At 35.3% G+C, this 15,837-nt stretch overlaps 1 protein-coding gene across 1 annotated transcript; it reads right to left on the bottom strand.

The window, feature by feature from the left end:
* Positions 1-7,629: 7,629 nt before the first annotated feature.
* Positions 7,630-15,393, bottom strand: LOC110458128 (E3 ubiquitin-protein ligase TRIM38-like). Its single transcript, XM_021509705.1, has 2 exons — positions 15,300-15,393; positions 7,630-11,036 (listed from the first exon to the last, which is right to left on the bottom strand). Exon 2 carries the CDS (start codon positions 11,008-11,010, stop codon positions 9,481-9,483), a length of 1,530 nt encoding a protein of 509 aa, XP_021365380.1. The 5' UTR covers positions 11,011-11,036; positions 15,300-15,393; the 3' UTR covers positions 7,630-9,480.
* Between the last annotated feature and the right edge of the window lie 444 nt (positions 15,394-15,837).

Here is a 15,837-nt window from a genome sequence, read left to right as displayed (position 1 = left end):
GATTAAATGTCCAATTCCTATGAAAACTTTGGTAGGAGTGACCTCATAGATAGTATGTTTCCCACATGTCTTTTTTTCATGTGGTTCTCAGGAAGATAGAGACTAAGAAAGACAAAAGCTAACGGTCAAACGCCTGCTCGACAGGGGATGGGCTAGGATTACTACAAGTACTAGTACATTTATACCAACTTCAAGACATACCGAAGGAGTATTGTGTTCCTGTAGACGTCCCTACATAATGTATTTAGTAGATTAGGAACACTTTTTAAGAACCATCCTCCATAAATTACATCATGTCAAGTCACGCTAGAAATGTTCGTCATTTGCTGATGGGGGTAGAACGTGAATAAGGCACGGCTCAATCATATAAGCAGTACTTTCCTTTGATATCTTGTTGAGGAGTTTTCATTGCCATGATTTCAATTGGCAAGAAGACTATCTTGATGGATGTTTTGGTTTCCTACGCAAAATGATTGTTTTAGTCAACGATACCTGTTGACCTTCTGGTTTATGTACAATATGTCGATTTGTAAAATGTACTTAGGCATGTCCATTCCCACGAACATTTTAAAAAGCAAAATGTAGCCTATGGCTATCCTTCACCGGCTGTCAGAATGCACTCTTTAGGGTCTTGTATTTCACGTGTTATAATTCTATAAGGTCTTCACCTTTTCCTTAAAGCCCTTGGTCTTCACCCTTCCAGGTTTGGTGGCCTATCCTATTGCAGGTAAAGTTACAAACAACTACATGTATTTAGTATTTGGTCAAGAAGAAACTGTTTTTAGAGGTATTTTGATTCAGACCGTGATCAATGTCTTGCTTCCATTCAAGCTATTGGTGTTGTCCTTCCTTATTCTTGAAAATCAATTCACTTCCTCAAGGTTTTTTCTCTAAAGACTTGTACATACTCCCTCCCAAGCCCTACCCATTATCCCCTACCACTACAATACAACTCTTTGGGTTAATGCCTTTAAGTTTCAAAAGTTTTTAATTAACAATGTTATAGTTATGCATCGTACTGTTTTAAAGACAATGAAGTCATAAATACATGTGTATATATTTACATGTGATTTACATTGTATAGATTTAAGTGCATTTGTACTTGATTGTGAACTTACGTATGTTTTGAGGATGCTGGTTTTACATTAAAACCTGAAATTATATTCCGTCTGACTTGCATTATTTTGTAGAGAAATGAATTTAAAGAACAGGATTTTAGTTAAACAACGCGTTATTTGGTCCAATTACCACGATGTGTTTGTCTACATATGTGATGGCTGTGATATTTAGTCAATTTGGACGAGCTAGTTATTCCAATGAACAACGTATAAGGTCCTAAAAATGTACAAACATGAATTTTAGTCCAATGGTCACTCCATAGGATAGAATATTAGTCTAAAAAACCACTATGCTCAATGTATATCTAATGCAACGGTTAAGTCCAATTTACACACAGAGAATTTGGTACACGTGACTGGTTTTTTTATCTGATATACACAACACTTTTATTAAAACGTTTCACTGAACGCGATGCATTGAATCTAGTTTTTGGTTTGGTTCATTGGTTTTAATAGCGTCCTATGAACAGCAAAGGTCATATACAGCGAATCGGATTTAATTGTCTTCCAAATTACAAATTTCGTTTCTATTTATTTGCTGAAAAAATCCGTTGGCAATCTAGGACATGCCCAATATTATTTTCTACCTTAATTATCTCGAGCGATCGACTTATTATGTCGAGCGCTCGACATATTATCTCGAGCACTTGCTATATCATCTCGAGCGCTCGACACATTAACTCCAGCGCTCAATTTATTATTTCGAGCACTTTCTATTGATATTAAAACCCTCCGTGAAACGCATATGGGGATTGTTTACGCACCGCGTCTTATTTTTGCAAATTAAATATTCTTCCAACATGACAAGGACAAACACTCAAGTAGGGAAATGTCGTTTTCTTTAAGATTGATGCGCTCATCGTGTCTCGGTTTTTAGAAATAAGATGTCTCTCCAACGTGACATAGACAAAAACTTAAGGTGACAAAGGCTTAATTGTTGACAGAACAGATAACCCGTGATCAAAGTTTAAAATTAAATCGCCGAGTTGTTACATATTAACCTCAAAAGAAGTCGCCGCCATACCGGTATTTTAATACAAAAGTTGTCGGCATTGATCTTATCCCACGTACACAGATATTGCACAAGGTAGATTAGATAGAAAATAATGCCTGGGACTTCCATTTGACATGCACACATTGTAACACAAAAGAAATACCCGGGGGCTATTCCATAAGTCACTTTCAGTAATCGACCGGCACTGAACTTGTTGCACGCACTTACACAATAAGTTATTTAATCAGGAAACAAAGAACATTAGATATTAAAAAAATATATGTATGTACACGTCGTATGTGAACAGTTGAAAGCGTCTAACTAATTTGATTTCAGTTAATATTGTAAAACCACATAATTATCATATGATTTGAATTGTTTCTTATAGTTAAATATTAATCAATCATAGGGGTAGTATTCATGTATGCTTGTATGCTCAGGTATAAGCTAAAATTATCAAGAAGCAATTATTTAATCATATATTTTTATTAATTTCTTTTTTTATGTTTAATATGGACCGTCCGTATCAATCATAAACAAGTGGCCCAGAGGGCCTGTATCGCTCACCAGGGTAATAAAGCAACTATGGGAAATTATTTTGTTACATAAAATCCCACCAATGGAACAGCAGAAGAAAGATTTTAAGGACTTAAACCATCTAATTTCCCTATTTGGCGCCACAACTCTCAGTCCCCAGGGGGGGTCAAAACCCAGCGTTTATACAAAATTAAGTCTCCTTGGCCCAAGGATGCACCAGACTAAATCAGGACAAAAACCCTTAATCCATACGGAAGAAGAATATTAAAGGTTTTACCTCTATTTCCCCTATTCGGCCCCGCTCCTCTGTCCCCAGGGGGCGGGCCACACTCACCGTTTATATAAAATTGAGTCCCTTTAGCCCAAGGATGCTCCAGACCAAAAGTCAAAATTATATCTACTTGCCGTTGAAGACTAGAAGCGTTTTAAAGGAAAAGCTGACGGACGGACGAACGGACGGACGACGGGCGCTGCGGTATGGCATACGGATCTTACTATTGCAGTAGTGCTGTCCTCCACTTAACGCTTGGTACCCTTGTGGAATTTGGTACATGACAACAAAATATGTGATGAATAATGGATCTTCAAAACATTGTGTTCCCATGCATTGCTATTACTTCGAGTCGTTTTTTTGGCTGTCAATATGTTATAACTTTGACATATGTGCTAAATATTTGTTTAGAAAAACTAATATGATAGCCGAGTAGGCTACGGGACTCCATGGACCTGGTGAATTATTACGTCTATATGATTAAATGTCAACTTCCTTTGATACAAGATACAAGAAGCTTTATTTAGAGTCGCATACATATCAACATGGAACATTAGCTCTTGAGAGCTATTATTGCGACAAACACAAGTATATAAAATAACAATAACATAATGTAATAGTATTACATATGTAGTAGTAATGAGTTAATATAAATAGCATAGCAGTCATTTTTTTCATGACAGAAAAATACACGGTAATATCACATGTAAGTTAGAATCAATTGCACATTATTTTTAATATTATCACAAGGCTTGACACTTATTTATATTATGTATTTTTATATAAAATTCAGAGGTTTGACACATATTTCTGAACGATGTTTTTCTACACTGAATTTTAAAATACTATCTGTCATCTTTACAAGTGTATTATACATACATGCTAATATAGCAAAGGGTAAAAATTGACATGATATACACTAACATAGTGTGGATTAAAAAAAAACACCAAGCATTTCATGTAGTAAAGAAGAATAAGATTAAGAGAGAAAACTAATAATCACATAAGTAGAAAAATTTGATTCAATACATAAAATATTATATTAATCCCAGCAATTTATATCAGTATATTTACCTAAAAATGCTAAACCTGATTTTAACACTAAAATGGTTAAAAGTCAGTCAGCAGAGGTGCGACAGATTGAACAGCTACAGATGGGTCCACTCCAGGTGTGGATCATTCTCCTACAACCCGGAAAGTTGTCTACCTACGACTATGCAAACTTTGGTAGGATTTCAATTGGCAAGAAGCTTATCTTGATGGATGTTTTGGTTTCCTACGCAAAATGATTGTTTTAGTCAACGCTACCTTTGACCTTCTGAATCATGTACAATATGTCGATTTGTAAAATGTACTTGGACATGTCTCTTCCCACGAAAATTTTAAAAAGCAAAATTCAGCCTATGGCTATCCTTCACCGGCTGTCAGAATGCACTCTTTAGGTTCTTGCATTTCACATGTTATATTTTTGAAAGGTCTTCACCCTTCCGGGTTCGGTGGCCTATCCTTTTGCAGGTAAAGTTACATACAACTGCATGTATTTAGTATTTGGTCAAGAAACTGTTTTTATAGGTATTTTGATTCAGACCGTGATCAATGTCTTGCTTCCATTCAAGCTATTGGTGTTGTCCTTCCTTATTCTTGAAAATCAATTCACTTCCTCAAGGTTTTTCTCCCTAAAGACTTGTACATACTCCCTCCCAAGCCCTAGCCATTATCCCCTACCACTACAATACAACTTTTTGGGTTGAGGCTTTTAAGTTTCAAAAGTTTTTAATTAACAATGTTATTGTTATGCATCGTACTGTTTTAAAGACAAGGAAGTCATAAATACATGTGTATATATTTACATGTGATTTACATTGTATAAATGCATTTGTACTTGATTGTGAACTTACGTATGTTTTGAGGATGCTGGGTTTACATTAAAACCTGAAATTATATTCCGTCTGACTTGCATTATTTTGTAGCGAAATGAATTTAAATAACAGGATTTTAGTTAAACAACGCGTTATTTGGTCCAATTACCGCGATGCGTTTGTCTACATATGTGATGGCTGTGATATTTAGTCAATTTGGACGAGCTAGTTATTCCAATGAACAACGTATAAGGTCCTAAAAATGTACAAACATGAATTTTAGTCCAATGATCACTCTATAGGATAGAATATTAGTCTAAAAAAACCACTATGCTCAATGTATATCTAATGCAACGGTTAAGTCCAATTTACACACAGAGAATTTGGTACACGTGACTGTTTTTTTATCTGATATACACAACACTTTTATTAAAACGTTTCACTGAACGCGATACATTGGATCTAGTTTTTGGTTTGGTTCATTGGTTTTAATAGCGTCCTATGAACAGCAAAGGTCATATACAGCGAATCGGATTTAATTGTCTTCCAAATTCCAAATGTCGTTTCTATTTATTTGCTGAAAAATCCATTGGCAATCTAGGACATGCCCAATATTATTTTCTACCTTAATTATCTCGAGCGATCGACTTATTATGTCGAGCGCTCGACATATTATCTCGAGCACTTGCTATATTATCTCGAGCGCTCGACACATTAACTCCAGCGCTCAGCGTATTATTTCGGGCGCTTTACTTAGACTTTACGTATGAATCGCTTCATACTAATATTGTATTAAAATCGTGATAGCAGAAAAGATGTACGGAATCGTAAATAGACCTCTCCTTGTTGTACATTATTCGACATAGCTTATGTCGACTTAACTACAAATTACTAGACACATAAACTTGTTATGTACAATGTTGATAAGTTGGATGGCGCGATAATAAGTCGAGCGCTGGAGATAATAAGTCGAGCGCTCGAGAAGTTATGCCCAGCACACGAGATAATATGTCGAGAGCTCTAGATAATTAATGTAGAAAATATTATTGTCCTAAATGAACTTCCGTAGAAAACAAAACAAAACAAGTGAAAACATTGGATGTGCCTTCATGTTTCAAAGGAATCCTAAATTTGCACCGGTTCTCGCGTTAGTTGTTCTTTCAAAATGTTCTTTTTTCAGTCTCCAACCTGCAGGCGTAATCTTGTCTTTGGTATCACTTTTTTTTATTCAAATGGAAACGATAATTAGTATCATATATAGACAAAACTATGACGTATGAACATGATATAGAATCTTATGGATATCGTCGGTTGTTTGACATGGTACCGTATTAATTTAATAATTATTGACGCTATTACCGAAAGTAGTATCTAATATAAAATACTCAGTTTTGTGAATGAAATTGTTTTAAAATACTGCATAGAACCAAAGCATTTTATCGTCGTTTTGAAGGTTAAAAAGAATAACATTACATTATCCGAAATAATTAACTATCGAATAATTAATAAATAGATAAATAAATGGAGACAGTCAATTATTGAGGACTTTACATAACATTGCATGCTGTGATAATGAACGATTGCACTAAATGTTTTTGGTTTAATTTTGTTTTACGTCCTATTAACACATGCTCTTGAGATGCAAATGATGTTCCTGAGTTCTATATGTTAATGCGTCATACATTTCATTGTCAACTGTCGGGTCACTCTGTTGAGACCAGTAAACAGTAAAAACAGCATTATAACGTTTTAATTTGTGGTTAATGCTATGCCGAGACTCAATGAAAATGACCGCCTCCGGATTATTGGAATACTTCATGTCCATCGAAACACAATCCGGGATTCGACGACATCAACAGTTTGGCCACGTCGGCGATCGACATCGTGCGGGACTTCCACGTGTGACGTCACGTCAACAGGACAACCATATTCGGCTTGTCCATTTAAGAAATCGCTTCCAAACGAAAAATTTGACTGCACGGACAATCCCTGGGTTGCTACCAATAAGCCCGAGAACTGTACGGAACCGATTGCGTGAAAGAGCTATCCGTCCGCGACGTCCTGCAATCCGCCCAGTTCTTCTGCCACGTGATCGTGTAGCACGTCTGGACTGGTGCAGAAGGTATCTGCGATTTACTCGACGGGATTGGGCAGGCATTTTGTTTACGGACGAGTCGCGAGACCACCTGGATAGTAGTGACGGCCGTTCCAGAGTGTATCGTCGCGTAAGAGAACGTTTCCGTGACGCGTGCGTGGTACAACGACGTTCTTTCGGCGGAGGTAGCGTTATGAATTGAGGCAGCATCACAGCCAACGGGAGAACGCCTCAGATGGTTGTTAACGGGAATTTGAACTCGCTACGTTACCTTGACGAGATCATCCGGACCCACGTCGTTCCATTCGTGCAAGGGCAGCAACGTCACATTACGCTACAGCAGGACAACGCCAGGCCACATACAGCTCGTGTCACTATTGACTTCCTGGCCCAGCAGAACGTTGACGTGTTGCCCTAGCCTGCTGTATCCCCCGATCTGTCGCGCATTGAACACGTCTGGGATGAAATGAAGCGCAGATTACGGGCATTACCTAATCAACCTTTTTTCCTCTAGTATAGTTTTGGGAACCATAGCTCAAAGTTATGATCGATTTTATTTGATTATTTTGAAATATTATCGTGCGAGATATTAATTATAAAATTTGATTCTAAAATATAAAATACGATCAGATCTTTGAGCTACGGTGCCATCAAATCGATTAGGCATACTTATTATCCTGATTAACTCAGACACGACTGTTCGTGGACAGCATGTCTACACTTATACATTTCTGAACAAATAACATATTGCATGGTGAAAGTAAATGACTTTTTAATAATATTTCTCATTTCGTTAACCTCGTATGACACGTTCGGTACACATTGTTCGTTAAATTAAAGTACTGAATATCCTCCAGACACATGCTTTGAAGTTGTAATATTTCCATAGTTATATAACATTTTAGGAAAAAAAGAACACAATACAGTCAGTTGAGATGCAGGATAAACACCATTTCAATTTGTTTAGACAGATGTGAACGGATACTAATTCTTATTTAATGTCTATGTTGGCAATAGCCTGAAATGTATTTTCCCTCCGAAGACCAACCACAAGTACTGCCTTAAATAAAGAGTATTCTTCCGAACGCATAATTATATGACTGTTGCAATATCTCCTTCGTGCCTATTGGTAGAGGATGAAACATATATTTCCTACAGACCAGCAGCAGTGCACATGTCACAAATGTCATTAGGTCAACTAGGATTTGGCCATGCGTCATATGTCAGTATACACTTCTTTGTATGCTTATGTTAATGGTAACAGTATGAAACTTAAATCAATTCCCCATAACAAACAAAGAAGAATAAAAAGTTTAATTATTTGTATTATTTATTAGCTAAAGTGTAATCGCTGTATTCCCCAATCGGAGCACACATTTCAATCAATGCTCTGATGATACAAAAGTTCAACAGGAGACATGGTAATTTCACTGATTGGTGTATTCAATCAGCGTCACCAGGATACTTAATTTCAGATATACATGTATTACAACAAGGCAAAATATTGCAAGGCAATCCATTGTCCCCCACCGGTAACGATTTTTATATTTCACAAACAGTACACTTATGTCAGGAAGCATAGGTCACAGTGACGTAATAGTGACCTAATCATTATACTTTGCACTCTATCTTCACAAGATGTCCTTGTACCCTAAATCTGGTTACTCCAGGTGCAAGAGTACAGAAGATATGCCTCGACAATCGTTTTCAAACGTGAAGGTCAAAGGCCAAGTCATAGGTCACAGTGACCTTCTTCTTGCAGTTTGCACTCCGACCTCACAAGATGTCTTTGTACACAAAAGCTAGATACTTCAGGTGAAATAGTAAAGAAGATATGGCCCGTACAAACTTTAGAAGGATTTATATAAGTACACAGTACTTATGTCCTTATCATGTTTGCTAACGTGATTTGTTTTATTCATGTTATGTATTTCATTACTTGAATAAATACAGTTCAAACAAAAGACTGGAGTAGAGATATATATATTGGTTTAAAGGGTTACATGAATAGATACCCGGAAGAAAAATCTTTTAAAATGCAATAGCTTCTTTTCGGATACCCTATTTCTAAATATGTATACACAGCTTAAGTGTTGGCTGGATAATTATATGTTTTAATTACATTTATCATAACACTTCAAAAGCAACCACCACGAAAGTAAATTACAAATAAGTAAGATTACAATATAAAAAGTATAAATGAGTACGTAAATATTAAAAAAATTAAAAAAGGCGTTGAAATCAAAACAATAACGAAATATGAATACATGTCTGCATCGAATTGCCATTCACTTGAAAATATTAGGGTTTTAGCGACATTACATTGACATAGTCCTCTTTCAAGAAAGATTTTGATTTTTAAAGAAATATCGTGGAGGTGACCTGATGCATTTTGTTCGATCAATAAGACATGCACACGTCAAAAGTTTTCAAAAGTATCTTCGGTAAAGCAATTTTAATTAAGTCTTGATTAATTCCGCAATAATAATAATTTCACTACGGGTATCAAGCGAAGTTGAATAGTGTAGTGCAATTATGTACACCAACATCAATGTTTGCTTTCATGAATGGTTGCTATGGTGTCATTGGTTTTTATTGTATGTGAATTATGTCAACTTAAACACTTTTACTGTTCGTTTATCTTCCTCAGATAATGTGTTTTTATGCTGCGAAACGCAGACGACATTCTGTCTTGCAGATATACCAAGTTTCCAAGGAAACACCACACTGCCCTTGTTGAATGTGTTCAGGTTGTCTCTGTTAAATGACAGAGTGAATATTTCGCCCGAGTTCCATGACATTACCATAAGTTGCGTACCCATGATAGAAATTCCAGAGCAGACGCTGAGTCTTGCATCGACGACCTTCCATAGGGTTAACCCGTCAAAATCTACGCATCTAACATGCGGATCGGCAAAGGTTTGGTCTGTTATAAAAACCTTCTTCTCCGATGACGTCAGAGTTATATAAGTGAATTTAGTTGTTTCGTATGATTCCTCTAAGACAACCATCCACACTTCGCCATCTGTTTCAAAAATGTGTATGTCAGAATCGGAGCATACAGCCACATGCCTGCTATCGGAGGCAACCGCCTTGAATCTTATGTTACTCTTCAATCTTTTTCCTACTTCAACGAACCCATCGTGCAGCACTTTACACTTCACGAGTTCTCGCGTGTCTGGAATCGATACCATCATGTGATCTTGACTCGTTGAAATTGGTGCTACGTCATAAGGTGCTGGATGGATGTTTGTTTTACACTGAAAATCGAGGGAAAGGCTAAATACAAACACAGCCTCATTAGTATGGTCAATAAGAAGTATTTTCCCCGACGGTAAAATTGTTATCCCAGTGATCCATGACGGTTTTCCTTGGTGTGCAAGTTTTATGTTTTGCATTTGACTCACCTGTGACTGTTGGATATTTGTTTGATCTAAACCTTCATTCCTCTCTTCTGATGCATTTTTCCCTATTTCGTTATGTTTATCTATCAGTTCATTTGATCTTTTTCTCATTGATATCATTTCATCTCTTACTTGTTGTTCTGTTTGACAAAGAAACTCCAAAGCATTGTGTCTTTTGTCAATCACTTGTTCAATTGAGCTACATTGCTCCAAAAGAAGATTGGTATGTTCATTTTCGCTCTGTTTTTTGGCGGATTTGTTTGATTTTGATTCTCCGGCTTGTTTAACATTACAACGTGCCTCTTCACGCGTTGTGACGTCATTGCAACGGCGATGTTGAGGGAAACACAAGGAACAGATGTACTGTGTATGATCAACACAGAAAAACTCGAGATCCTTTTCCAGATGCAGTGTGCAGGTTTCCATAGTTTTGCCTTTTGATGTTTTATATCCATCGATCAATGTAATAACCGCGTGGTTATTTTCAAGTTGACTTGCCCATACTTCCGGGTTGTGTTTGATCCGCGCAGGTACAGAAACGTGACGCCGGCACACTGGGCATGGATATCCTTTTCTTTCCCGATGCTGAGCATTCATCTGTATTATATATTTATTTATACATTTCTTACAAAATGTATGCAGACATGGGAGCGCTTTTGGTTCTGAAAAAATCTCAAAACAAATCGAACATATGATTTGGTCCTTTGCAGTCTTTATAAAAGCTGTTGCCATGGTAACGTTGGTGTAATCTTCGTGATCTGAAAATAATTATACATTGATTAGTCCTGATGTTGTATTTGAGAATGCCAGATGTTTTCAGTGGTATTAATATTTATGAGAAATTGTGCAATAACATCGATTATCATATCCGCATTAACCACTTCCAAATAATTAAAGTCCTGGGTCAGATGGTTTTACAGCTGATTTTTTTTGTATGTTTCTGGGGGAAATTAAGTAATTTTATAGTAAGGTATATAAATTACGGATTCATGAATGGAAAATTATCTATAACTCAAAGACAGGGTATAATTTATAAATATATTTATAAAAAAATAGAGGCCAATTTCATTACTAAAATATAGTATATAAAATAGCATCTGATTCAATAGCAAGTAGATTTAAAACAAGTTTTAGATCAATAATAAATATGGATGTGACGGGTTTTATTGCAGAGAGGTATATAGGGGGAAATGCAAGGCTAATTTATGATATAATGCAGTATGCAGAAGTTTGTTTGTTTGTTTATGTTTTACGTCCTATTTACATGGTCATTTAAGGACGTGTAAGGTTTTGATGGTGGAGAAAAGCCGGATCCCCGGAGAAAAACCACCGACCAACGGCCAATACCTGTCGACCGCCCCACGTAGGTCTCGAACCTGCGACCCATAGGTGGGGGCTAAAATTATTCTGTATCTTACAACCAGCAATTACATTAGTACTTTTATTGCAATTAGTTTACATTTCAGCTATGTTGCCTGCAGTATTTCAATTCCTTATTAAAAGAGATACGTTTCAAAATTATTAGAAAACAATTATTTTTCTGAATTGGTATTCAATTTGGTGTAATAATTATGAGAATGCAAAAAATGTCAAAGCAAAAAAAAAAAAAACATGTGTGAAAATAAAGAATGTGTCACTGAATTATAATGTGTTTTGTTTTAATGTCCTATTGAGAAACTGCATAGTCCTTCATCCAAACATGTTACTGGCTTAATATCAACATCCTGTGACTCATGGTTATTCAGAAGAAGTCGTTTAAAGATTTTGAACATATTTGACCCTTGTGACCTTGAATAAATGTCAAAGTCATTTATTTGAACAAACTTGATAGCCCTTCATTCCATCATGTTATAGGCCAAATATCATCATCCTGCACCTTTTGATTATTCAGAAGTGGTGATATTTGACCCCTGTGACCTTGAATATAGGTGAAGGTCATTCATTTGAACAAACTTGGAAGCCCTTTATCCTGACATGCTTCTGGCCAAATATCATCACCCTGGGCATTTTGGCTATTCAGAAGAATTTGTTTAAAGGTGGTTTTTTAAACAATTAACCCCTGTGACCTTGATTATGGGTGAAGGTAATTCATTTGAACAAACTTGGTAGCCCTTCATCCTAGCATGCTTCTGGCCAAATACCATCACCCTGGGCATTTTTACTTCTGGCCAAATGTTCAAACGAGACTTGAACGTAATTGAAACCTCAAAAGAGGATATCCTTAATTTCGAAGGGACTTATACGTTTGCCTCTATAAAAAAAATCCAAGACTTCATCCCATTTCTTTCTGGCAATGACTTTTCAAGTATTTTAGCATAGAACATTGTAAATATCTTTCGTTTCGTTTCTGTGTTTGAGAAAAAATCCTTAATTAGTTCGAATATATGTATATTCTACATTCATATTAGAAACATCCTGAAAATCAATCAGTAAGAAAATGTGTATGTATGTCAAGTTTCTGTTTTAATTATTGATGTAAAATTTCTTTAATAAAATTATAACCTCTGTTACTCTTTTCCTAAACCATACTATATACACTATAGTCTTGCTTTTGAGAATATTATTTCCAGTATGTTCAACCTCTTTGGGTAATTTACATCAACATAATAACACATTTATCCAAAATAGTTTTTACAAATCTTCAGGCATTTTAACATGTAGTTAATACATGTACTAAAATAGCTTTAATATCTCTATTTTATAAACGTGCCACTTTCCTTCTCATGTATATAGTCGCTGCATTTTATTATTTTTTTTTCGCCCTACGTAATACAATGTAAGGGCGAATTTATCTTTACAGCGAATATTAGTATATAGCACAAATAATGTAGAGGGCGAAAATAACACGAATATGGATATTACTGGTAAAAACAATAGTTTAACCGAAAACCTTCCCATGATAAACTATTGATTTTCAAAAAACAATGTTTTTTTAACTCAACAAACTTAAATGATATAGAAGATGAGGAATTATCAGTTCGATAGCTACATTTGTATATATTTCTTACCAAATTGTCAGATATTAAAAAGAAATCAAGACGAGCCTGTTTTACAGAATAATTTCTTCTCCATGCATACCTTTTTGTGGGAGTTGGTCTCTATAAATGTCTACCATATTAAGTTTTTCCATCTTGAACCAAGTTATCACAAGTGTTAGGGTTACTTATTTGTTTACAATTTGATCACAATCTAAATCCGGATAAGTTACTTTCACCACACAGAATGTAGTATTCATTGTTATACTTATTCATAGCATCTAGTATTTGATCTTAAAAAGGATAGCCTATCCATACCGAATATATGATNAACTACAATGGTTTCAGTACAGGATCAATCATCACATTCTAACTACTAACTCTCTTGTATTTAAAATGGGATTAGTTGAAAATTCATTTTGCTCTTTCTGTAAAACACATCGGGAAACTATTGAACACATTCTATGGGACTGCCAAGAAGTTAAAAGATTGCTTCATAATTTTGAGAGGTTAACCCAAATTTTTCATATCAACTACTCATTGAATAAAAAACAATTTATTTTTGGTATAATTTGTGCAGACGAACCAGATGCGGAAGTTGACAATTTAATAAACTTGGTAATTAAATATTATATTTATAAAACAAAATGTTTTAAAAATAAACTATCTATATTAGCACTTCTCAATGTAATTAAGGAAACATACAAAGTACAAAAACACATTTCAAATAGTAAATATGAGTCAGATAGGTTTATAGGATATTGGAGAAAATGGTCCCCATTGATGGGGACACCCTGACAATATGCCATATTATATGCATAATAACAGGTTTTTTTGTTTTTTTTATTCATAAGTATGTTTTGTACAAAATCAAATATCTATAGAGACCATTTCTTTCCTTAATCTTCTTTATTACACAACCGGAGAATAGACAATTTTTGCACATAATTTATACTTATTTATGTTAGTGTTGTCGCATGTTTTCAAATGTATGTTTGTGTGCAAATTTGTTTGTTTATGTCATAATTTTTGTGTAGATGAATGTATATATATGTGTGTGTGTATGTTTGTATACATGTTATTACATGTACATGTAGTGTGTAAGGAAGTGTTCGTCCTTTATGTTAGGTTCAAATGTTTTAGTATCTCAACTAAATTTACTAAATTTATGAAATATGATGAAAGAAAGTGACAGAAAGATGAATGTTGAACGAAAACCCTCCTATGAGAGGACAATACATTGTAAAGGGGGAAGATCCCAGAGCTCCTCAACCCTGGCTTCCTCCGTAAACACTTGCCGAGGAAATAAAATATTTGAACCTGAAAAAAAAAAAAAAACACAACAACATTCACATGGCAGTGTCCTACCTATCAAGCTGTAGCAGTGATTTCTGTCACCACCTACGCTAGGACTAACATTCACATGTCAGTGTCCTATCTACAAAGCTGAAGCAGTGATTTCTGTCACCACCTACGCTAGGACTAACATTCACATGTCAGTGTCCTATCTACCAAGCTGTAGCAGTGATTTCTGTCACCACCTACGCTAGGACTAACATTNACAAAACATTCAGATACTGTATTTAACTAGTGTTTTAGCATGGCAGGAACATCATATTACAAAACATTCAGATACTGTATTGAACTAGTGTTTTAGCATGGCAGTAACATCGTATTACAAAACATTCAGATACTGTATTTAACTAGTGTTTTAGCATGGCAGTAACATCGTATTACAAAACATTCAGATACTGTATTTAACTAGTGTTTTAGCATGGCAGTAACATCGTATTACAAAACATGCAGATACTGTATTTAACTAGTGTTTTAGCATGGCAGTAACATCGTATTACAAAGAATAGTATGTTACCGCCAAAATATGTTGTAATTTAAAAAAAAGATACATGTTAAGATCTATTTGGTTTGGTAATACTGCAATAAAGTGAGTGTGAAAACATAATTTGAATGTCATTTAGGTTATAAATATTGCAGTATACTAGTTTATTGGTAATATCAACAAATGTATGAAAAAGAAAGGATACAAACCTGCGTGTATAAAATGTTATCTTCGACATCAATAATTAATTTGCATCTATATGGATGAAAATCCCATCTCGTGCATTCAGGTAACTGACGAAGCTCAATCAACGTGTGCATTATATATAATTGTTTCACAATATATATGTGAATAAATATACAGATGACACATTCAGTTTGTTTTGTTCAAATATTGTAATGATATTCAAATTCAAAGTTCAAGGTACCTCTTCTGCACGGAAGGATATGAATAAAGTGTTAAAGATTGTCACACAAAAGTTAATTAAACATGGATACACGTTGTCTGAAGCATGTATTGTGTGTTGTCGTGATGGCAACGTTAACGTCAATTCTAAGTCCAAATATCGCTTTGGGAAATTTGATAAAAATAAACATATAAACATAGAGAGAATGAAGGGAAAGAAGCCTCCTGTGTGCGACTATATTACGAAGAGGGATGAACACGGAGCACCCCAACCCTGGCATCCGTAACAAAAGGCGATCTAGATAATCTAATTATATACATTAGGCTGTGCATTTTCGCGCG

Source organism: Mizuhopecten yessoensis, unplaced genomic scaffold (genome assembly GCF_002113885.1).
Source record: "Mizuhopecten yessoensis strain PY_sf001 unplaced genomic scaffold, ASM211388v2 scaffold9433, whole genome shotgun sequence".
In the NCBI taxonomy this organism is placed as follows: Eukaryota; Metazoa; Mollusca; class Bivalvia; order Pectinida; family Pectinidae; genus Mizuhopecten; species Mizuhopecten yessoensis.
The sequence above is the reverse complement of the archived record's forward strand: the minus strand, read 5'-3'. Positions and strand labels throughout refer to the sequence as shown.

What these genes read in the sequence shown, in the direction of transcription:
- LOC110458128 (XM_021509705.1), bottom strand. Translation starts at nt 11,010, where the DNA reads ATGGCAACAGCTTTTATAAAGACTGCAAAGGACCAAATCATATGTTCG.